The sequence below is a fragment of the Elephas maximus genome, chromosome 10 (genome assembly GCF_024166365.1).
Source record: "Elephas maximus indicus isolate mEleMax1 chromosome 10, mEleMax1 primary haplotype, whole genome shotgun sequence".
In the NCBI taxonomy this organism is placed as follows: Eukaryota; Metazoa; Chordata; class Mammalia; order Proboscidea; family Elephantidae; genus Elephas; species Elephas maximus.
This window is the reverse complement of record NC_064828.1, coordinates 76,035,531-76,060,404: the sequence shown is the minus strand read 5'-3', so window position 1 is coordinate 76,060,404 and position 24,874 is coordinate 76,035,531. Positions and strand designations below refer to the sequence as shown.

General features: G+C 36.2%; 1 protein-coding gene across 1 annotated transcript in view; it reads left to right on the top strand.

Moving 5' to 3' along the window:
• Nucleotides 1–22,448, top strand: part of SGPP1 (sphingosine-1-phosphate phosphatase 1) — a 31,405-nt gene extending 8,957 nt beyond the window's left edge. Inside the window, exons 2-3 of the mRNA XM_049899547.1 lie at nt 14,969–15,058; nt 20,045–22,448. Coding sequence (XP_049755504.1) covers nt 14,969–15,058; nt 20,045–20,572 — 618 coding nt within the window. The 3' untranslated portion in view covers nt 20,573–22,448. The remainder of the gene's footprint in view (nt 1–14,968; nt 15,059–20,044) is intronic.
• The last annotated feature ends 2,426 nt before the right edge of the window (nt 22,449–24,874 follow it).

Sequence of the window (24,874 nt, the reverse complement as noted above, 5' to 3'; positions counted from 1 at the left end):
AAGGCTATCCCATTGGGTGGTGTATTAGTTTTCTAGAACTGCCATAACAAGTTATCGCAGACTGGTGGCTTAAAACAACAGAAATTCATTTTCTCACAATTCAGGATGTTAGAAGTCTGAAATCAAGGTGTTGGCAGGGCCATGTTTCCTTTGAAGGCTCCACAGAAGAATCCTTCCTTCCTTCTTCCCAGCATCTGGTGTTTGCTGGTAATCCTTGGTGTTCCTTGGCTTGCAGCTACATCACTCCATTCTCTGCCTCTGGCATCTTCTCTGTGTCTTCACATAGCACTTCGCCTGTGTCGTTGCATTTCTACGTATCCTTCTCCTGTCATTGGATTTAGGGCTCACCTTAAAAAAAAAAAAAAAAAAAAAATTTTTTTTTTTTTCTCCAGAATGACCTCATCTTAACTTGATTACATCTGCAAATATGTCATTTCCAAATAAAGTCATGTTCAAGGATCCTGGAAGGGTGCTGTTCAACCCATTGCAAATGGATATACATTTTACGTATCCATTCATTATTTGATGGACTTTGGGCTTGTTTCTACTTTTGAGCTATTATGAATAATTCTGTTATGAACATTTGTGTACAGAATTTTGCGTGGACGTATGTTTTTGTTTCTTTTGGGTTACGTACTGGCTTTTTAAGCCCTTTATTTTTTGTTGAAATTAGCCTTTTGCTTGGGGTACAATTCAGAAATACGTTTTCCTAAATTGTTACTTCTGTTCTGACTTTATGATATTTTCTGCCAAGCAGAAAATTTTCCTTTTTATGTATCAATCATTTCTTTCATGGTGTATGGGTTTTGTGTGATATTTAGAATGGGATTTTGCCATGGTTTCTCATAGTGCTTTTGTGGTTTCATTTTTTATGCTTGATCTTTGAACCATCCCTTACTTTAAGGAAGGAATACAAGTTAATATTTCCCAATGGCCCATTTATTGAATAATCCATTTTTCCCCACTGACTTGAACTGTCACTTTTATCATATATTAAGTATAAATATGCATTTGGGCCTGTTGCCATATTTTTATTTTGATTTGATATGCCTAAATATTTATGTGCAAGTTCTGTATACTATTATATTTATTATAGCTTTATATACATAATTTTTTTTCAGAATTATCCTTGCTGTCCTTACTTGTTTATATTTTCTATACGTACTGTACATTTACTTTGTCTAGTTCCAAACTAAAAGTCTTTTTATCGTTATTTTTTATTGGAAAGATAGAATTGCACTTTCACATTTGTCTTTAATCTACCTTCAATTGATTTTGTATATGTTGTGAGATATGGATCCTATATTTTTTATATAGACAACTGGCCTAACCACATTTTTTTAAAAATAATTTTTATTGTGCTTTAAGTGAAAGTTTACAAATCAAGTCAGTCTGTCACATATAAACTTATATACACCTTAAAAAAAAAATTTACTTTTTTACATACTCCCATTTACTCTCCCCCTAATGAGTCAGCCCGCTCCCTCCTTCCAGTCTCTCCTTTCGTGACCGTTTTGCCAGTTTCTAACCCTCTCTACCCTCCTATCTCCCCTCCAGACAGGAGATGCCAACACAGTGTCAAGTGTCCACCTGATACAAGTAGCTCACTCCTCATCAGCATCTCTCTCCAACCCGTTGTCCAGTCCCTTCCATGTCTGATGAGTTGCCTTCGGGAATGGTTCCTGTCCTGGACCAAAAGAAGGTTTGGGGACCGTGACCACTGGGATTCTTCCAGTCTCAGTCAGACCATTAAGTCTGGTCTTTTTATGAGAATTTGGGGTCTGCATCCCACTGTTCTCCTGCTCCCTCAGGGGTTCTCTATTGTGCTCCCTGTCAGGGCAGTCATCGGTTGTGGCCGGGCACCATCTAGTTCTTCTGGTCTCAGGATGATGTAAGTCTCTGGTTCATGTGGCCCTTTCTGTCTCTTGGGCTCATAGTTATCATGTGACCTTGGTGTTCTTCATTCTTCTTTGATCCAGGTGGGTTGAGACCAATTGATGCATCTTAGATGGCCGCTTGTTAGCATTTAAGACCCTAGACACCACACTTGAAAGTGGGATGCAGAATGTTTTCATAATAGAATTTATTTTGCCAATTGACTTAGAAGTCCCCTTAAGCTATAGTCCCCAAACCCCTGCCCTTGCTCTGCTGACCTTTGAAGCATTCATTTTATCCCAGAAACTTCTTTGCTTTTGGTCCATTCTGGTTGAGCAGACCTTCCCTGTATTGAGTATTTTCTTTCCCTTCACCTAAAGTAGTTCTTATCTAATCAGTAAATAACCCTCTCCCACCCTCCCTCCCCCCTTTTGTAACCAGAAAAGAATGTGTTCTTCTCAGTTTATACTATTTCTCGTGGTCTTATACACTATTTGTCCTTTTGCATCTGACTAATTTCACTCAGCATAATGCTTTCCAGGTTCCTCCATGTTATGAAATATTTCACAGATTCATCACTGTTCTTTATCCATGCGTAGTATTCCATTGTGTGAATATACCATAATTTATTTAACCATTCATCCGTTGATGGTTGATGGACACCTTGGTTGCTTCCAGCTTTTTGCTATTGTAAACAGCCTAACCACATTTTTGATTTTGTCCGCTTATCTATTATGGCACTTCTGTCACATATCAAGTTCCTATATAGGCCTAATTCTGGGCTCAGTATTTTGTTTCACTGGTCTGTTTGTCTGAATTGATTTAATTGCTTTAGAGTAAGTCTTGGTATCCTTTAATGCAGGTTCCCTGGCATGTTCTTTGGGAGTGTTTTAAAAACACTCTTCAAGATATTTGTATGTAAATTATCATACGTTCTATATACTGCAACTGAGAATAGTGACAAGTATGTGTCTTTCTTTGCAATTATACATTTTATTTCTTTTTCTTCTCTTCTTGACTGAAAAGCTTTAATCAAGAGAGTGACATTCGGTTAAACAAATATAATTGTTTAGTTTTTAATAAATATAAGGCACTATGGTAGGCCCCACAGATACCAGGGTAAATAAAACAAATATTGTCTGTTTCCTCAAGGAGATTATATTGGCATTTTAGGAAAATTCTTCTGGCTAGAATATGAAAAGCGGACTAGGCACCAGACCAGGTAGAAGGTTATTCCACTGTCCAAGTGAGAGATGATGGGGACCTAGGTCAGGAATCAGCAGACAGTGGTCTGCGTGCCAAATTCACTCTGCTCCTGGATTTTAAAGAACTTATGAAAAGAACGGTTTTTACATTTTTAAGTAGTTGAAAAATGTCAAAAGAATACTATTTTGTGACATGTGAAAATTATATGAAATTAATCATTTTAGCATCTATAAATAAAATTTTATTGTAACACAGCCTTGGCCATTCATTTATGTAATGGCTGTGGCTGCTTTTGCATTATAGCAGCAAAGTTGAGTTGTTGTGACAAAGCAAAGATAGTTATTATCTGGCTCTTAACAGAAAAACTTTGCCTCCTCCTAGATTGTGTCTGTGGAAGTAGAGGGAAATGGATGAATTTGAAAGATATTAAGAGCTAGAATTAACAAAACATGGTGACTAATTTGGATATGGCAGTAAGGAAAGGAAAAAAAGGGGGAGGGGGAAGGGTAAAGGATTGTTCCCAGTCTTCCTATTTGGAAAGCCAAGAAATAATTATTTGGTTTAAAGAGGTAGAAAATACTGGAATCTGGTCAGATTTGGGGAGAGTAACATGGAAGAGGTGATTTAAGTTTTAAATATGTTGAGTTTGAGGTGCCTGCAACACGTCCATCTGGTGTTCTCTGGGAGGCAGTCCTGTACATGAAGGAGATTTGGGCAGGTTTGGTGCCATTGGCATATAGATGAAGACTGCAGAGATGAGTAGATGATATTGCCCAGGGAGTGTTCACTCAGTGAGAAGAACAGAGGGTTTAGGAGAAAATCTTTAAAGACATCAATATTTAAGGGATGGAAAAAGAAAATGAAACCTGTAACAGAATTTGACAAATAGCAACTTGAGAGGTAGAAAAGTACCTTAGGAATTGTCCACCTAAGACTATTTTGGAGAGAGGCAGGGTTCCAGTAACAGAAGCCCATCCAAAAAAGGACATTTATTTGAAGGCTAGAACAGGTATCTCATGAAAGCCAAGGGCGAGAAAGTGGTGTCAGGCATCCCGAGGCATTGGAACCAGGCTCAGGATGACTATTAGAACTAAGGCACACTGTCCATCTCTACTTCTTTGGTTAACACAGTCTCTCATTTCTGCTGCTGCTGCTCTCTCTGTGCTTTGACATGTACATTTCTGCCTCACCCCTAGCTCTACATCATTTCCAAGTTCAAGCACATAGTAGAAAGTGACTTAATTTCAAATTACTAGGGAGAAGAATCTGACTGGTCCAACCAAGCCAATAGATTTGCTCCCACTGGGCCAAGTGGCCATTCCTGATCCAAATAGCTGTGGCCACAGTACGAACAAGTCTCCAGGGCCGGTATTTCTTTCCAATTGGAAAATAATTGAGACCATATTGTGTATAGAGTTTACTTTTTAAAAATTTTAATAGTATGTCACACAAACTTTTTGTAAAATTTTGATGTTTTGGATTCTGCAAAGGTTTGTTTTATGACCTAATATGTGGTCTATTCTAGAGAATGTTCCATGTGTGCCAGAAAAAAAAGTATACTTTGCAGCAGTTGGGTGGAGTGTTCTGTATAAGTCAATGAGGTCAAGTTGGTTGATTGTAGCAATTAGGTCTTCCGTGTCTCTATTGAGCTTCTTACTGGATGTCCTGTCCTTCTCCGAAAGTGGTGTGTTGAAGTCTCCTACTATAATTGTGGAGGTGTCTATCTCACTTTTCAGTTCTGTTAAAGTTTGTTTTATGTGTCTTGCAGCCCTGTCACTGGGTGCATAAATATTTAATATGGTTATATCTTCCTGGTCAATGTCACATAAACTTTTTCACCAGTAAAAATTCCTAGAAAACATTTTTAATAATGTAATATTTTCAGATTCCTGCAAGAGTTTTTACATTGGATTGTCAGTACTGTAGATATTATTATTCTTGTTTATAGGTGAGAAACCGAGGTGCAAAGAAATAATGTAACTAGTCCGTTGTCCCACAACAGCAGAAGCGCACGCCTTTTGTGAAGGTTGCTTAGCACACAACCCTCTGAAAAGCTCCTTCACCTATATAAGGCAGCCATATTTTCTCTATACGATCTTGTCACATAGAAATTGAGAATAGATACTGAGTCTGGGCTGGTTTTCTCAATGAAGAAGTAAATTCAGAAGCCCTCGCCTACCATGTGAATTGAAGAGGAGAGAAGCTGGGCTGTAGAATGAAGCAGATAATATATAAAGAAACTGAGGCAAGAGTTGGTCCACTTGCAGTTTCTTCTCAACTCTTAGCCTCATTCTACCATAGGGTTCTGTGAGACAGTCTGTATTCTTATAATGCATCTCTCTCTCTTTTAACTTCAGGTAATTCTGTCATTTACATGTTTAGAGTCCCAATAAATGCAGGTTTGTCTGACTTTAAAAACCCACATATTTAGCCGTTACGTTATAATCAATATTGATTCATGCATTGTTGTAAATTATAAATAGTTTGCAAAAACATTTTTGCATATGAATCCTTGCCCACATTTCTGACTTCTTAGTATTTTTTTTAGTACAGTGTTCTAGGAGAGGGACTACCAGGTCAATAAATAGGAACACTTAGAGGCCTTTTATATATTGACAAAATGTTTTCCAAAAAGGTTGTATCAGTTTTCATTCCCCTAGCAGTGTTTCTTTTTTTTTTTTTTAGCAGTGGTGGTGCAATGGTTAAAGCTCTTGGCTGCTAATTGAAAGGTTGGCAGTTTGAACCCACCAGCAGCTCAGCAGGAGAAAGGACCTGCTCCTGTAACGTTTCCAAAACCCGATTCCAAAACCCAACCCAGTGCCGTCGAGTCGATTCCGACTCTTTACAGGTCAGGGTCGTTATGACCTGTAACAATTACAGCCTTGGAAATCCTATGGGGCAGTTCTACTCTGTTCTGTAGGGTCTCTATGCATTGGAATAGACCCTGACAGCATATAACAACCACAGCTGTGTATGAGGACAAGGCATGTGTACTTTAATGTATCACCCTTGTCGTCTGTTGTTTACCCTCCATTTGTAGGATTCAAGGTAGAATTTTTCTTTTTCCCCCCTGGTGTCTACCTTTGTCGTTTAAGTTTGAAAATTTAAAATTACTATGGGTGACAGCTTTTATAATTGCTTTAATGGCAAATCATTTTATTGACTTCTCTTGTTAACTTTAATGAATATGAATGGAAGTGTCACAATATAAAAAATAATTCTGATTATGTGATTAACAGTTGTGGAAAGCATATCAGGAAGAATAAAACTGATAGAATAACTGAAGGAAACGTTTCGGTAAATTTTCCCATAGTAGAATATGCAATGAAAAGGCTAGATAATGAAATAAAATTTAAAGCATTTGGGAGGTGATGTGATTCATTTTGTGTTTGGAATATTTTTATTAGTTGGAAAATAATGTGAATACTTGTAAATTTTTACTTAAATCTTTTAAAATAAAATCTAAGTATTTAATTTTAGTAAAAACATTCTTATTAGCAGAAATACATAAATTGAAGAATAAAGCTTAGCCCTGTCTAAGAAAAATAAAATAGAAACTAGGAACCCATACCAGACTTAACATTATTACCTACTTGTGCAGTGATAAGTGTGATAAACATAGTGGAGATTCCTCAAAATGCGCAGTATTCCGCTGAAGTAGATGTCATATTCTTAAGTGTTATGTAGATTTGTAGAAATTTGTCACCATCTAAAAAACATATTTTCCTAAAGCAATTAAATCTGCTTATTTTTGGTGTTTGTGTCTTCATATTTATTTCTTGCTCAAATAAGTAAGTGGAATTTGTATTTGCCATATTATAATATAAATAAGCCTTCTCTGTGGTATTATGTCACTGTCCCTTTGACAAAAAAACAAACATCCTTTCCTTTGATTAATCTCATCGGAAAGAAAAGGATGATGCCGTACTGTAGCTGTGTTTAGGCTAAAAAAAAAAAAAAAACTAGCCATGTGTAAATAAGTAGCAGAGTAACTGGGAAACGGCATTAGAATAGGCCACTAGAGTATAATAGCAAAGGTCATTTAGCATCCCTGGGTCTGGTTCTTTAGCATCCCTGGGTCTGGTTCTTTAGCATCCCTGGGTCTGGTTCTTTAGCATCCATGGGTCTGGTTCTTAAGCATCCCTGGGTCTGGTTCTTTATCTGTAAGGAGAGAGGAATGGGATTAAAATTTTCAAGATCCCTTCTACCTCTAATTAAGTCAAGTTTGTACTTAGGGTCCATTCTAAGAAAAACTTTGAAAATATTTCAGTGACGCTCTGCTTGACCCTAGGGATACAAGGAGTTCGTCAAACAACACAGTTTGGAGAAGTTTATATGTGAGAGGCAGCATAGCATAGTGATTAAGAGCTCAGATTCTGGAATCAGACTTCCTGGATTTGAATCCCTGCTCTGTGCCTTAATACCTGGATGATCTTGGGAAAGTCAACTGGCCTCTCTGTGCCTTAGTTTCATTTATAAAATGTAAAGGTATAGTACCTACCTCATAGGGTTGTTCTGAGGATTAAATGCATTAATATTTGTTTAAGCTCTTAGAAAAGTACCTGGTATGTGGTAAGTTGTATGTTAAATAAAATTATTAACATTTTACTGTGATATTAGAACAAATTCACATTCATTTCTTCTAATACCCATTTAGAATTGAATTGTGACTTTTAAGAATCTGGTGAGATTAAAAAATAGGAATAAAGAATTGAGTTAGGTAGGAACAGATAGAACTAGAGAGTGGGAGTGGAGGGCACAAGACATGTATCAGAAATGAGAGAAGGTTGGTGAGATTGCTATTGCAGAGGAAAAGAGGAAGAGAGAATCCTTTCTAGTCCTCATAAAACTGCTAAACTTGCCCCTGTGGAAAAAAGACAGGTTGAAGTTTCCATTATAATGTCTTTTGCACTTTGAAAATTACTTAAATGACCCTACTGTAGTTATTCTTCCCAGAGCAGAGGCAGCTCCAGAACAGCTGTTGCTGCTCCAGACTAGATTTGCTCCCAACTTAATAAAAAAAAAATTTTTTTTTTTATTACTGAAGACTTAAATAGGGATTTAAAAAAAATCTCCGGGAAACCACACTAGACACTGGAGAAGTTTTCTGGGGCTTTTTAGCAGCTTGTTGTTGTTTGGTGCCGTCAAGTTGGTTCCGACTTATTAGTGATCCTTTGTACAAAGGAACAAAACACTGCCCAGTCTTGCTCCACCCTCACAATCATTTCTATGTTTGTGCCCATTGTTGCAGCCATTGTGTTGGCCCATCTTTTGAGGGTCTTCCTCTTTTTTGCTGACCCTCTACTTCACCAAGCATGATGTCCTTCTCCAGGGATTGATCCCTCTTGGTAACATGTCCAAAGTAAATGAGATAAAGCCTTGCCATTCCTCACTTCTGAGGAGCATTCTGGCTTTACTTCTTCCAAGCAGACTTGTTTCTTCTTCTGCCAGTCATGGCATATTCAATATTCTTCATTAACGTCATAATTCAAAGGCAGTTCTTCTTTGTTCATTGTTCAGCTTTCACATATATATGAGGTGACTGAAAATACCATGGCTTGGGTCACGTAGGGCTAAATTATCAAAGAAACCATTAGATAAAACATACTTCGATAGGTAAAGAAGGTCTAGTGGTGAGTTGGAAACTGCCTGGAAGTCTGGGTTTACTAAGTTTCTTTTTTATCTATACTGGATACTGGAGAGGGAATCAGAAATTTCTTGTTCATCTTAGCTATCTGGAAAGCTGTAGCTTACCTGCTCTTCTAAAATGATCTGAGCTATAACATGTAGACCTTCTCCTCTGTCTGCACAACCCCTTCCTTGGGTACTATTTTGTTAACATAAGACCAAATATTACACTCCTTACTGTACTTTGTGATATAAAATATAAGTAATATAAAATATTACAAGTATTTAAAACCATAGTCACAATTCAAACCTGACCTAGAATGTGTAAGAAAATACTGCAGATCTCATCCACCCCAAAATATTACCAAACACGGGTGTTGTTGTAGCAGCCCACACTGGCTCTAGTCGCCCTAATGCTGATACTTCTACTGCAACTCAACCAGCTGTGTAGTGTATTGAACCTTCTGCCATTAAAAAGTTAACAGAATTCAGACCTACCAGGTCTGAGGTCACCGGACTCCCACATGTTGTAATTAGAGTAAAAGCCAACCATGAAATCCAAAGGGCGTTCAAAGATTAGATGAGATCAAAGAAGTCCAAGAGGGGTGGATTTGGCAGCCACTTCAAAAATTAAGGTCATCATAAATAAAATAAAATTGTAATTAAGCATTTATGAGATCTATTGGTAAATTGATACTTTGTGACTTAAGAGTTTGAAAGAGAAAACACTGAGATGACATCAAGTTTAAATAGGTCAAAACAGTAGATTGAAATTAGAGTTGGAAATGTTTTAACTTACATTTTTCTAATTAATGTGTACATTAAATGACTATATATATATGTCAGTTTTTGTTTTAATCATTTTAACCCATATGTTATTCTGCACTAGAAAATGGGAAGCACCATTGAGGAAAAAAAACGCAACTCTGGTTGAGATTTTTTTTTTCTTTATGTTTTTAGTGTATAAAATGTGATAATTCCCGTTACTGGAAACCCTGGTGGCGAAGTGGTTAAGTGCTGTGGCTGCCAACCAAAAGGTCAGCAGTTCGAATCTATCAGCCACTCCTTGGAAACTCTATGGGGCGGTTCTACTCTGTCGTACAGGGTCGCTATGAGTTGGAGTCGACTCGATGGCAATGGGGTTTTTAGTGTGTTACTGTAAGAAGTGGTTTTATATTTCTATGAAACTTGGGTTATTTTGTTTTAGAAAGTGTATGATAGTTTTACATGTTTAAACTGCAGAATTCTTACCTAATAAAGCTTGTTCTAAAACAAACTTTGGAAACTCCACTTCTTAAATTTACTCAGAAGGGTTTTCAGAATTGCACCATATTATGGTGGACTCCACAGATACTCTGAGAACTAAAGGGTAGTAGAGCCAGGCTTGAGGCCAGGAACTGAAAGACACTATTGCTTGCCGCAAGTTACCATGAGTGTGATGTAATACTGTGAGACCAAGGTTCCTAGTGGCTGAAGGCTTATGTTACTTCATTCAACAAATATTCATTGACTGTCTACTGTGTGTCAGACACAGTTCTAGTCACTGGTAATACAACAGTGAACAGAACAAACTTAAGTCCCTGCCCTATGGGACTTACATTCTTGAGGAGGGAGATAGGGAATAAGTAAAACATACCCTGTGTCAAAGACAGTGCTATGGAGAAAAATAAAGCAGGAAAGGCATTTAGGGAGCCCTGAGGGAGGAGGATTGCAATTATAAGTAGGGTGATTGTGGAAGGCTTCACAGATAAGGAGACAGTTAAAGAAGGCCCTAAAGAAGATAAAGAGAACAAGCCGTGTGAAATGCGCTCCAAGCACAGGGGACAGCGAGGAGGCCACTGCTGGAATACAGGCAAGAAAGGAGAGAGGAGGAGGAGGTGAAGTCAGGGGGATAGTGCAAGGAAGCAAATCTTGTTTGGCGTTTGAGGCTGTTAAAACGGCTTTGGCTTTTACTTGGGGTGAGACGTGAAGCCATTGGAGGGTTATTATTTCGCATATAAAAAAACCTAATTTACTTGAAAAGTAAGAAATGACAATATCATTGGAAGGTTTCAAGAAAAGGAATGACATCTGGTTTACTTTTTAAAATGAGCTCTGACTATAGAGTAGAGGCTAAATCACAGATAGGGGAGCAAGGTTGGAAGCAGTGAGAGAAAAACAGGAGATTATTATAGTACTAGGGAGCCGTGGTGGCACAGTGGTTGAGAGCTTGGCTGCTAACCAAAAGGTTGGCAGTTTGGATCCACCATCTGCCCCTTGGGAACCCTATGGGGCAATTCTACTCTGTCGTACACTGTCGCTATGAGTTGGAATCTACTCAGTGGCAATGGGTTTGTTTGTTTTTATTATAGAGACAGGAGAGTGTTCATGGTGGCTTAGAGCCAGTGATAATGGTGAAGGTGGTAAGAAGAGGTCATATTCTGGATATATTCTGAAGGCAGAACTGATAATTATTAATAGATTGGAATGAGAGGAAGTTAAGGGTAACTCCAAGGTTTTTGGCCTGAGGACTAGAACGATGGAGAAGCCATTTATTAAGGAGGCAACTGCAGGAGTAACTGATGGAATGGGAAGATGAGAGAAATTAGTTCAGATTTGGCCATGTTACATTTGAGATGCCTATTAGACACCCCTAGTGCCTATTTGGAAACCCTGGTGGCATAGTGGTTAAGTGCTACACCTGCTAACCAAAAGGTCAGCAGTTCGACTCCACCAGGGGGTCCTTGGAAACTCTATGGGGCAGTTCTACTCTGCCCTATAGGGTCGCTATGAGTCAGAATTGACTTGACGGCAATAGGTAATAGTGCCTGTTTGGAGTCCTCATGGCTTAGGGGTTAAGAGCTTGGCTGATAACCAAAAGATTGGCAGTTCAAATCCACCAGCTGCTCTTTGGAAACCCTGTGGGTCAATTCTACTGTGTCCTATAGGGTTGCTATGATTTGGAACCGACTTGACAGCACCTAACAACAACAGTGTCTATTAAGGGCCCTGGTCAGGAGTCCTGGTGGCTCAGCTACTAACTGAAAGTTCTGCAGTTTGAACCTACCAGCTCCTCCCTGGGAGAAAAGACCTGGTAACCTGCCACCTTAAAGATTACAGCCTAGGCAACCCTATGGGGCAGTTATGGTCTATCTCAGGGGGTCACTGGACATTCAAAGGAAATACCAAGTAGGCAGTTGAATATACAAGTCTGAAATTCAGCAGAGTGGTCTGAACTAGAGGCAGAAATGTGATACTCATCAACATATGGATTAAATATAAAGCCCTAAAACTGGGTGAGATTATCAAGAGAGTAAATACAGATTGGGAAGTGAAGTGCCCCAAGAACTAAGGCCTGGGGCACACCAATATTAAAAGCCATGAAGAAAAAGAAGAACTAACGAAGATGACTGTTCTCTCTCTCTCTCTCTATATATGTACGTATGTACGTATATATTTGGAATCCCTGGGTAGTGCAAATGGTTAACGTACTCAGCTGGTAACCCAAAGGTTGGAAGTTTGAGTCCACCCAGGTCATTAGCCTAAACTACTCATATGGCCCAAATGTAACTGTAAGTAAGCCTGGCAAATGTAGAGAAGCACAAGGAATATTTGATAAGCATTACTGTCTCTTCAACACCTCTCCTTTTTATTTTTTTCATATGACTGATCACCTTATATAATTTACATTTTTAACTTTACTGTTTAGTGCTTCCCCTCCGCAAGAATGTGAGGTTATTAGTAAACCAAACAAATTTTTCTTCACGGCTTTTCTGCTGTTTGTAATGCTTTCCATCTGTTTTAATCTCTATTAACTTCTTCCTTTCTCTGCCTAAAGCCTATTCATCTTTCAAAACAACTTGAATGCTACATAATCTGAGAGATTTTGTTAACATCCTGTCATGGATTGAATTGTGTCACCCCAAAATATGTATCAACTTGATTAGGCCATGATTCCCAGGATTGTGTGGTTGTCCTCCATTTTGTGATTGTTATAATTTTCCTGTGCATTGTAAATTCTAATCTCTGCCTGTGGTTAATGAGGCAAGATCGGATTATGTTAAAGAGGATTAGGGTGGATATAACACCCTTGCTCAGGTCACACCCCTGATCCAATATACAGGAAATTTCCCTGGGTTGTGGCCTGCACCACTTTTTATCTTACAAGAGATAAAAGGAAAGGGAAATGAGCAGACAGTAGGGGACCTCATAGCACCAAGAAAGCAGAGCACAAACTTGGGACCCAGGGTTCCTGCGCAGAGAAGCCCCCAGTCCAGGGAAAGATTGAACACAGTGACCTTCCTCCAGAGCCCGCAGAGAAAGCCTTCCCCTGGAGCAGATGCCTTGAATTTGGACTTCTAGCCTACTAGACTGTGAGAGAATAAATTTCTGTTTGTTTAAAGCCATCCACTTGTGGTATTTCTGTTATAGCAGCACTAGATGACTAAGACACACACACACACACACACACACACACAAAGGCCCTCCCCTAGGCTGTCTCTGAATTTTGAATATACTTCTATCATAGCACTTACTTGATTATATGATTACATGCCTGTTAGCCCCACTAAATCAAGTTCCTCATATATGTAGAAAAATAGCTGTAGAAATAGGTATAGCTAGAAATTATGAGGATCTGAACAAGGACAGTGAAAGTAGGAATGGAGGGAAGATGACAGAATATGAAATATTTAGGAGGTAGAGTCAGCAAGACTCAGTTATTGGCTAAATATGAAGAATAAGGAAGGGATCAAGGATAATTTATATTTCTCATTTAGGTTATTATCTGGAAACCCTGTTGGAGTAATGGTTAAGTGCTACAGCTGCTAAGCAAAAGGTCAGCAGTTCGAATCCCCCAGGCGCTCCTTGGAAACTCTACGGGGCAGTTATACTCTGTCTTATAGGGTTGCTATGAGTCGGAATCGACTCGACGGCAATGGGGTTTTTTTTGGCAAGGTTATTATGTAGATTATGATGTTTCAAAATGAGATAGGAACTGTAAGAGGAGGAACAAGTTGGGGTAGTAGGATGATGAGTTCAGTTTGAAGGATAGTGGATTTAACTTCATAGGGACACCGAGGTAGGGATATGTGCAGGAGTTAGATATGAGTTTTAAACCCAGGTAAATGAGTAGGTCCTCAGCATACTAGGTAGTAGCTTTAAAAATATGGAAGACTGAGACCGTCAATAACTACTAAGGACAGAATCCTTGTTTACACTGATGTTTAAGGAGCAAGAAGAGAAAGATGTGCTCTTCTATAGGAAACACGGGGTGGGGAGGGGGGGAAGATTGTCAAAGGAGACCGGGAAAGTGTGATACTGTAGAAGTAAAAACATTTTGAATTTCAAGAAGAAAGTGGTGGGGCATGTTAAATGCAGTAGAGAAGTCCAATCAAGACAACTGTGTACTAAATCCTTATTATTCTTCCCATAACCTTACCCAACTACCTTCTTCTAACCCTACTTCTTCTACCACCTTGCCTCCTCTAATTTCTACGAGAAATCTGAAGTCATTAGGTATAAACTCCCTCAAATGTGCCCCCCTTCTTTCCTTTACAAATTTATCAACATGCCCATCCATCCTTCTCTACTTCACTCTTACCTCAGGAGCTTCAAAGTCAACTCTGTGCCACTGACACTAAGAGTTGTCTATACTTAATGTTTCCCCCCGCCCCTTTTAATGACTTTCTGCTCCCAGTAATCTGCTAAAATTGTTCTCAGTAAGGTTAACATTTGAAATTTTAGTGGAGGGGCAGAAGTGGAAGCCAAATTATTAGGAATAGAATATTGAATACAGGTTGGGGAAATGTCAGCAGAAATTACAGATCACAGTAACTGAGAGAGGAAGATGATGTCCAGTCCTCCTCCCCAGGTAAGCAAGGAGATTTATAAGGACTGGATTCAGGTACCATTTCAGGGGTTCTTTCATTTTGGATTTTTATTATATCTCCTACCTGTCTTCTTCTGTAGTGTACCAGTGATTGAATCTTTACTATAAAAGCAAAAATGAGCCAGTTCCCTCAGTGAAAAGGGTAGAAACATGAGCTTGTCTGCTTGCTTACCTGCTTGCTCTTTCTCCGTCTCTTCTTTCCCTCATTAATGTAAAAAATATTTCTTGAATGTGTGCTGTGTTCTGTGTTCAGTGTTAGGTGCCGGAAATACAATGGGAAGTAGAAACACATTATTCTTGTTCTCATGGAGCTTAATAGTATAGCGATTTGTTTTTTTATTTGCTTGATTGTGTTTAACTTATTTAACTAAATTTTTTTTCCCCCTTCAGTATCCTCTTATATATGGACTGATTCTCATTCTCTGCTGGTGCTCTCTAGTTTGCCTAAGTAGAATTTACATGGGAATGCACTCCATTCTGGTAAGGAAAATATTGTATTCATAGTTCTTTATTTTTTCTGACATTAATGGGTGATTTTTATAATTTTTAATCATTTGCAAACTTATATGAAACCTAAATGAGAAAATATAGTTATTGTAAATATTTTGCCTTTGTTTTGCAAAAATACCAACATGATATTTGGTGGAGTAATCATGTATTTCTTAGAAATCGTTATTAGCAATTGTAATAACTTAGTATTATAGTTAGGATAACTTTTCCCCCATCTAGTCTCAGTTTTATTTTCCTTGAAATCCCCTCGATGCTTCTGCCACTGAGTCAAAGCCAAAACAGTATGAGTACAGAAACGAGGAAAGCTCTAGGTAAGAAGACCCAGTGATTAGAAACTAAGTGAAGTTTAACTCTCCTGGTCACTGTCCATATTTCCATATTGAACTCTAGTTTTCTTTTCCAACAGTATTTTAGGACTTCCATCAGATATTTTATTTTGAGAATGCTATTCAGTTTCAAAAGCAGTAGCACAGGGATCTTGTACTATTTACAGCCACGCCCCCTTCCTCTATATCCCTTAAAAACCAAAAACCAAACCTGTCGCAGTTGAGTCAATTCCAACTCATAGCGACCCTATAGATAGCCTGTTCTGGCCTGCATCGTCTCTGGACCAGATAACTGCAGTAGCTCCCCAGTCATAGCCCTGCTTCCACTTTGACGCCCTTCCATCCAGTATTCTGTCTCCTGTTGAGATGGGCTTTCCAAACACAGGTATGAAGCCATATTGACTGATTTATGCTTCCTCAGATACAAAGGGTGTTTTTTACCTCTGTGCCTTTAGAGATGCTGCAACCTTTGCTTGAAATGCCCTTTTCTCTTTCTGGGTCCAGCTAAGTGTTCTATTCATCTTTCAAGACTCACTACATATATGTCATAAAAGCCTCTTTACCTTCCCCATTTTCCATTTCTGAAGACTGAGTGTAATTCTGGCATGGTACTTATCCTAAATGGCCATTGCTTTTTTCCTTATCTGTCACCCCCACCAGTTTATAAGCTCCTTGTGAGCAATAACTGTGTGTACTATCTCTGTATCCCCGGCATCTGACATGGTAATCTTCCAAGGCACTCTGAATGCATTTTTTGTGAGCATTAACTGTGTGTACTATCTCTGTATCCCCGGCATCTGACATGGTAATCTTCCAAGGCACTCTGAATGCATTATGTGTTATCTTTGAAGATAAAGGATGAAAAAAAAAAGAGAAAAATGTGAACTAATTCACAGAATCTTCAGCTTTCTGATGGATTCCATCCAATTTTTTTGTCCTTAATAACTTTAAACTGTTTTTATTTTTTTTTCTACCCATAAAAATATCTCATTTAGCTTGTTTCATAGCTGTAGCAATAATATTGGTTTCTATTGCTTATTTATATTTTTCACTTCCAGAAGTTCCTTTACTAGTAAATTTCCAGAAGTCCCAAATACCATTTTAATAAACAAATTGTTTGTGTTTGACTTTATGTAATTATTGATATTCAATACAGATTGCCAGTTTACATGCAATTCTCTCTGACTCATCTTTACTAATTTTATAATCAGACTATCACATTTTATATCAAGTCTAATATTTGTCATAAGAGAATGTTATCCATTCTTTTTGCCTTGTTAAAGTTATTCCTGGCTATTCCTAAAAGTTAGCAATATCTGTCCTAAAAAACTACAAAAAGGTATGCATCTTTGAGTGATAAAAAATGGATTCCTGGTATTTCTTAGAGGAAAAAATTGTTAGATAATATTATCCCTTGATTGATTATCATTATACAAAGAGGAACAAGAATCTGATTGATTATATTGAGTATATAATCTCAAAGATGATATTCTTTAAAAAATATTAAATGTTAGTGGATTGGTCAAATATCCAGTCTGAGTTCAGTTCATTTTTTGTATACCAGGTAACATCTGTCCTTGAATTAAAAACAATATTGATATATTATTTTACAAATCATGAGTCTGATAACCCCAGTCTTTTAAGTTTCCAAAAATTACCTCATCCCATGGAATGTCTTATCAGTGTTACTCAGACTAGCTACTGAATTTTATTATATGTAGTATTACACGTTTTTGCTTTTCTTTAAAACTAAAATCGGGGACAACTTGGAAACATTGAAAATTATGGTTCTGTGCTATAACCACAAATATTCCAAACCAATAATATATTGCTTCTTATCAATTTTAAAACTGGATATTTCAAATTATAGCCATAACAAACCTATTTTTTTTTTTACATTATGGATCTAATGTATTCCCATAATTTATGTATTTTCCTGTATTTTAATGTTTAAGTAATTACCCGCATTTAGGGCTATTTTCTTAAACTAAATTTATATCTTCTGTTTATTGTGAAATCACATGGAACTACAGGCAGAGCATTCCGCATAAGTTGCTAGTCAGTGCCTAGATAACATATTATCTAAGCTCCTGTCTTCATTAACACTAAGAGGAGAGTTCTAAAAACCTATTCTAAGTAATTACAGCGAACACTTCATTCAGTATTGGCCGTATGCTTTACTGTGGTTGTTAGAGCACAAAAGTAACAGATTAGCTTATTTCTAGTATCCACCTACTTTCTACTAAAGACCTGTATCAAGAAATCATTAAAAATGTTTTTAAAAACATGAAAGGGTTCTGAACAACTAGAGAACTATCATTTTACCTGAACAAATGTGTAACTATTAGAGTGAAGATGTTATTTCTACTTAAATTTACCTATAGATTAAATACAGTTTCAATCCAAATCCAAACCAGGTTTTTTGAGGGACCTGACAAGCTAATTATAAAATTCTTTTAGAAGAGCTGTGGCCCAAGAAGAGCCCAGAAACATATGAACAATAAGGCGAGCAACTTGCTAGCAGTTTAATATGTCAAAGCTTATTATAAAGCAATACTAATTGGACTGTGGCATTGCAGCAAGGTTAAACAAATTAATCAAGGAAACAGAAAAGAAGGCCGAGAAATAAATTCATGCATATACAGAAACTTCATACACAATAGAGATGGCATTTGCGTATCAGTGTGGGGCTGGGCCAATTTGTCAGCTATATGAAAAAAACTAAATTGCTTTTCTATTTCACACCAGAGCCAAAAATCAGTTTTGGATATACTGAAGTCTTAAAAGTAAAAGGCAAAACTGGAAAAGTTTTCGAATAATATGCCTTTATGATTTTGAGGTGAGAAAGGCTTTCTTAAACAAGAAATACTGATAAATATGACTATGTTAAAATTGAAAACTTCTGTTTATCCAAAGATGCCAGAAAGAAAATGAAAAGGCAAGCCACAAACTCTGAAGGATAATTTGCAACACATATGATTGATAAAGAATTTATATGTAGAATATATAAAGAAATCTTGTAAACCAATAAGAAAAAGAAAATCCAAAAGAACAATTACCCAAAAGACAAAAATGTACATTGCATAGAAAAGAAATAGCCCCTAGGCATATCCTCTGGAGAGATGCTTGCAGATCTATGCCAGGGAGCATCGCAAGAAAGAACATAGTGTTGTTTATAATATCCCTGGTTGGTTTAAGAGCAGCTGCCAGTTAAGAAAGCGTTCAAGCTCAACTATAACCAATTACACTGAAGCCTGGAAACGACCTTAGTGACCATCAGTGATGAAATGGATAAATAAAATGTATAACCACAGCAAGATATTACATACCTGTAAAAAAGTAACTTGATCTGCAGCTACATATAATAACATGATGGAATATTAAAAATTTAAGTATAAAAAGCATATCAAAGGAGACTGCATACTATATGATAACATTTTTATAAAGCTCAATGTAAAGCAAAATTGAGGTAGCCTACTACTAGTGTCTTCAGTGGTCTCCTGTCTTCCACTCTGTTCCTGTAATTCATTCTCTACATAGCAGCAGATGGACTGCTCTTTTACAAAAAGCAGTTGGGTCCTATTACATCCCTACTTTGAAATCTTCCAGTGGCTCCCTATCATTTTTTTTTTTAATAATTTTTATTGAGCTTTAAGTGATCCCTATCATTTTTGAAATAAAATCCACACTTCTTACCTAACCTACAAGGGCCCAGTATGATTTGAACTCTGCCTGTCTCTTTTGACCTCTTACCACATAACTCTCTCCTTTGCTCACTATTTCACCCACACTAGACTTCTCTCAGTTCATTGAACTCAACAAGTTCTTTTTTGCCTTAGGGCCTTGGCACTTGGGATTCCCTCTCCCTGGAACCCTTTTCCTCTAGGTTTAAAGATAGGGCTGGCCCCTTTTTGAAATCAAGTCTCTACTGAAGTGTTAACTCCTCAGACAGGCTTCATTGGTCACTCTAATAAGGTCCTATTCAATTCTATCTCATTGTCCTGTTTGAGTTTCTTCATAACACTTTCAACTATCTGAAATTATAATATTTATCTGCCTTCTTACATGATTATTGTCAATCATTCCCCACTAAAGTACAAGGTCTGTGAGAGCAGTCTTGTCGTTCTTGTTTAGCAGTATATCCTCAGCCCCTAAAATAGTGTCAGACATATGTAGATACTCAATAAGTATTTGATGAATGAATGAACGAATGAGAACAGGAAACTACGTAGGTATTTGTTCAGGCTTTGTATTCTCTTTGATTGTGGAGATAACTATATATTGAAATGAGTGAAAATGAAAATTGTTTCTTTGAAAAATAAATGTACTCTTTTCCCCAGAAATCAAAAGTATATGATCTAACCATAGTTTATTATTAAGGTTTTTAATATAGATGTCTTTATTATACATGTAGTTAATTTGTAAAAGAGTAGAACTATGAAATCATTCATTTTTTATTATCATTAAAACAGTTTTTAATGTCTATCATAGAGTTTATTAGAAAAGTTTAAGAATTCGACAACTTCCTTAAAATTTAAATCTATTCCACATTTGAAATGTGAAATAGGTATTACTTTTAAAATATTAAAATACTGTTATTCTAAATAACTACGCTTTTCTCTTTTCTCAGGATATTATTGCTGGATTCCTATATACTATTTTAATCTTAGCTGTCTTCTATCCATTTGTGGACGTGATTGACAACTTCAACCAAACTCACAAATATGCTCCATTAATCATCATCGGGCTTCATTTAGCCTTGGGGATTTTTTCTTTCACCCTTGACACCTGGAGCACATCCCGAGGAGACACAGCTGAGATTCTAGGAAGTGGTGCTGGCATTGCATGTGGATCTCATGCTATTTATAACATGGGTATAGTATTAGATCCTAGTCCCCCCATTACTGTGACTCTTTTTGGAAAAGCCATATTGCGGATCCTCATAGGGATGACATTTGTACTAATAATCCGAGTTATAATGAAAAAGATCACCATTCCCCTAGCCTGTAAAATCTCCAATATACCATATGATGATGTTCGAAAAGCAAGGCAGCACATGGAAGTTGAACTTCCTTATCGGTATCTTACCTATGGAATGGTTGGCTTCTCAATCACATTTGTGGTTCCTTGCATATTTTCCTTTATTGGTCTTTCTTGATTGAGAAATGTTGTTTATGATAAGAAAGAAAGATGTAGGTTATTGATATCTGAAAATATATTCTAGGAAAAAGCCAGATCAGAGTTAGGCTTTTGCAGGAATTTAACTTAAATAATTATTTAAGTAAATTCCAAAGAGTTGTGCATTTTATCGTTGCACATCCAGATATTGTTTTAGGTGAGCTGAGCTATTTCAACACAGAAGAAGTAAGTGTTCATTTAGAATATTCACGTAATTTTTGGAAAGTTTTAGTGCTGTTATGGATTCAAGTTATATATAACATATATTAAGGTACATAATATGCATTATATATCTAATATATTTTATATATAAAATAATATACCTAAGTTTTTTAAAGCTTTGGGGTCTATTATAAAACCAATAATAATATGCAAACAGTTGTGCCTGTATATTTGGACTTAATACAGGTATGTTGTTACTAACAGATAAATTAAACATTTATTTACTATGGGAGCCATTTCCTGATTGAATTGCGTAACTACTAGACCAGAATTCATATCCTACCACATATTAATTTACTGCCTGTTTTTACACTGCCGTCACCTTTCATGTTACCCATGATGTTGAACATGGGAGGCATTTTTAATGGACCAAATTTTCAGAAAAGTTAGTTTTTGGATTCCTTAATTTTTTTTCCGGTTCTGTGTACTGTGTTGAATGTACTTTATTTGCAACTGTTCTGGACATCAGTTTAATAATTCAGGTACTGAATTTTAATGCTTGCTAATTGTGCCTTTCAGTTGCTAAATTAAGAAATGCCCTGTATACTGTGATATAAAACTTAAACTACATATAATCAGGCAAATGTTTTTAAAAAATATATGTCAAGCTGACTAACAGGGATAGAAGTAAACCATCCTTAACTATTTAGCCTTTAGAAAGAAATGTGGAATGGGCTAAACTTCCTCACTGATTTATTGGAAAGCAAAATGGATAAATATTTCCATTTTTGTAGATATTTTTATGTGCATTGCAAGTTATAGGAACAAGATATATTTTTTTGTACATTGTCTTGACTGTTTGTACTGCAGGCCGATATTGCCAGTGAACGGAAATGTAATTGAAATTTATAGATGGGACAATGCACATGTTTCATATATAAGGAAACCATTTTTTCTAAATTATTTGGAAGGGATTGGATTTAGCACTGTTAACTTTAATACCCATTTATTAACTACTTAAGGTAAATTATAAAATCTAAAAATATGCATCAGTATTTTAGATCCCATTATTTTTTTCAACTTTTCATTATTTTCACAGTGGAAAATTTGGGTATAGTATTAATCTATTCTTTATTCTGTCTGTGCCTTTATACTTTGAAATGTGACTGTAATTAAGTTGATACGAAGTTTATTTGTAGTAAGAAGAAAATTAATTTTCCATATAAATGAACATCAGCTATGGAATTACTGATATTAGTGCAATGTCTACATGATTGTCCAGAAGTATCACTTAAGATGTTTCTATTTTGGGCAGCATAACAATCAGAGCTCATATTTTTATAATTCTGATTGAGAATTTAGGGACATGGCAATTTTTACCAAAACCGAATCTGATAATTTTAAGTAAAGCAACTAAATTTGGGCCATTCACCTATTCGTTAAGAGAACACTGAGGCACTTAGGAACATATTGGTACGTTGGGAAATGTGAAAAGACTTTTTTTTTTTCCCAAAACTTGTGTTTAATGAATTTTAGGAGCTATTTTCCGTGAGTTGGGTCTGTGCTGTCCTATTAATTTTATGTGTAGCTTAAAAGATATTTGAAAATATTCCATTTCTTGTGTTTTATTATTTTTTCTTTCATGATGTTTTATGCTAAATGTATTTGAAAATAAAAGCCAAATTCAAGATTGAATGAGGTTTTTTTGTTTTGTTTTATTTTGTTTTGGGTTGGTTTGATTTTTTGCCTGCTATTCATCTGTCTCTGTATTACCTGGTAGAGGTTTTTTAAAAAAAATCCTAGGATTTTCATGCTAGCAGGCTTTTCCACTGAAGCATTTTGTTCAGAGGCAAAGGACTGTTTTTAGCAACAGAACACAATTAAGAGACTCTTTAAGGATCAGTTTGACTTTTGGTTTTACTAAAGAACATTGCCAACATTGTACTTTTAGTGAAGTATTTCATAATACTTCTAAAGAAAACTTATGTGTAAAAAGTGGTTTCAGTTAAATCTGCGGCTAATAGAAATGTAGGTAACCAGTTGCCATCAAGTCGATTCCAACTTGTGGTGGCCATGTGTGTGTCAGAGTAGAACTGTGCTCCATAGAATTTTCAACGGCTGATTTTTTGGAAATAGATCACCAGACCTTTCTTCCAGGGCACCTATGGGTGGACTCGAATCTCTAACCATTCAGTTAGCAGCCAAGGTTGTTTACTGCTATTCCATTAATGTCAGTAATTAATCATAAGATTAGAAGCAGATACTTTTTCAAGTAGAATGAAAACATATGGACATTTCATTGTTTTAAAATTCCATGATATATGAATGGTGAAAACTAGGTCTGCCAGAAAGGCAGGCTATAAGGCAGGAAACCCTGGTGGCATAGTGGTTAAGAGTTTGGCTGCTAACCAAAAGGTCAGCAGTTTGAATCCATCACGCACTCCTTGAATACCCTATGGGCCAGTTCTACTCTGTCCTATAGGGTGCCTATAAGTCGAAATTGACTCAGTGGTGATGGGCTTAAATACAAGGCAAAGCTACTACAAGATTGACGTAATTATTTTTATTTTCTATTCTAATTTTCTTTACAAGCCATATTATTAAATGACTTTTGAAGAGGGCATAAAAATTAATTCAGTGAAATGAATAGAATTTTAAGGTGAATATTCACAAGACATTTGATAAAGATGAGTAAACATTAAAATGTTTTTACTTTGGATATATAATTACATTTACAATTTTATAAGGCAAATTTTATAATTACATAATTATATAAATTATATAATTACATTTACAATTTTATAAGGCAAGAGTTTTTTTATTGCTGAAACCATTTTATTCTTGTTAAAAAAAGAATATTCTGGATTTCAAAACTAAAATATTTAACATGGGAATCAATAAGGGCCAATTTTTCAAATTCAACTTTACAGTTGAATGAGTTTTTCTGAAGGGAGTTTTTGTTGTTTACCAGAGATTTTTAGAGAAAAGAGGCAACCGTTTGCGTCATTGAGCATAGTCATTGAGCAGTTACTAGGCTGGGTATTCTGTTAGATTTTGGTCACATTCTTCCAGTTCCTTCTGAAGTGTGCATAAGTTAAAAACACTTTTATACTTGATTTTTATTATGGTTGCATAAGCTATAAATAGCACAATAAAAATATATTTTCACATGCTAATTTTAAAGAATTTTACGGGACATTTTGGAAAGCCCCTCTCTTGATTTTTAAGCCTATCAGACCAATACAAATCTTTAAGGAAAATATGCCTTTTTGTGATACACATAGGAGAGAAAACTCAAATAAAAACTAAAAAAAAAAAAAACAAAAACTATTTTTAAATAAAAATGTTTAAGGAAATGAGTATTTTTTAAAACCTCAACTAGCTGGCTTTTTAAAGTGAGTAATTCACTTTTGGATCCTAATTAGTTCTCTGCCTGTCCCGTTTTCTCCTCCAAACATGGAATGGAATATCTGATAGTGGCAACCTATGAGCAGGACAAATGTACTTTGATAACTAGTAACTGTTACTGACTGTTCACGCTGAAAATTCTTAGTGTGAAAGCTCTCTTGCCTGTAAATATGAAAAACCAGATTCTTTCATAGCTCATCTTTAGTCTTGGTACATTTTCCATGGATGTCTGTAAAGCCCATACCCTGGTCCCACAAACAACAGGATATGACAGGCTATCTAAGGTTGATTTTTTTACAATTTTCTTTTTCTGCTTCTTTTTCTATTTCCAGATGAATTTTAAAATTGTGTTATGACCTCCATTAACACATTGTATCATGATGTCTACCACATAATTTAGGTTTATTTTCCACCTTGTCCTGAGTACATTTTCTTAAAATGTCATACACTTACTTATATTTTTTTTGTAATATTTGTTTGATGTAATACATATTTTCAAAGTTTCCTTTGTTAAATACTGGCATTTTCTTATGAGATGTAAAATTGGTACTCTTAAAAAAAAAAATTTTTTTTTTTTTTTACCACAATGGTATTACCTATTCATGTTTGAGGTTTATCCTTTGGCCTAAATTGGGGGTTCTCTTAACCTGAATGAAGTCCATCGTAGAACACATCGCAATCTTTCATTTGTGTATTATTTACTTTAAAATTT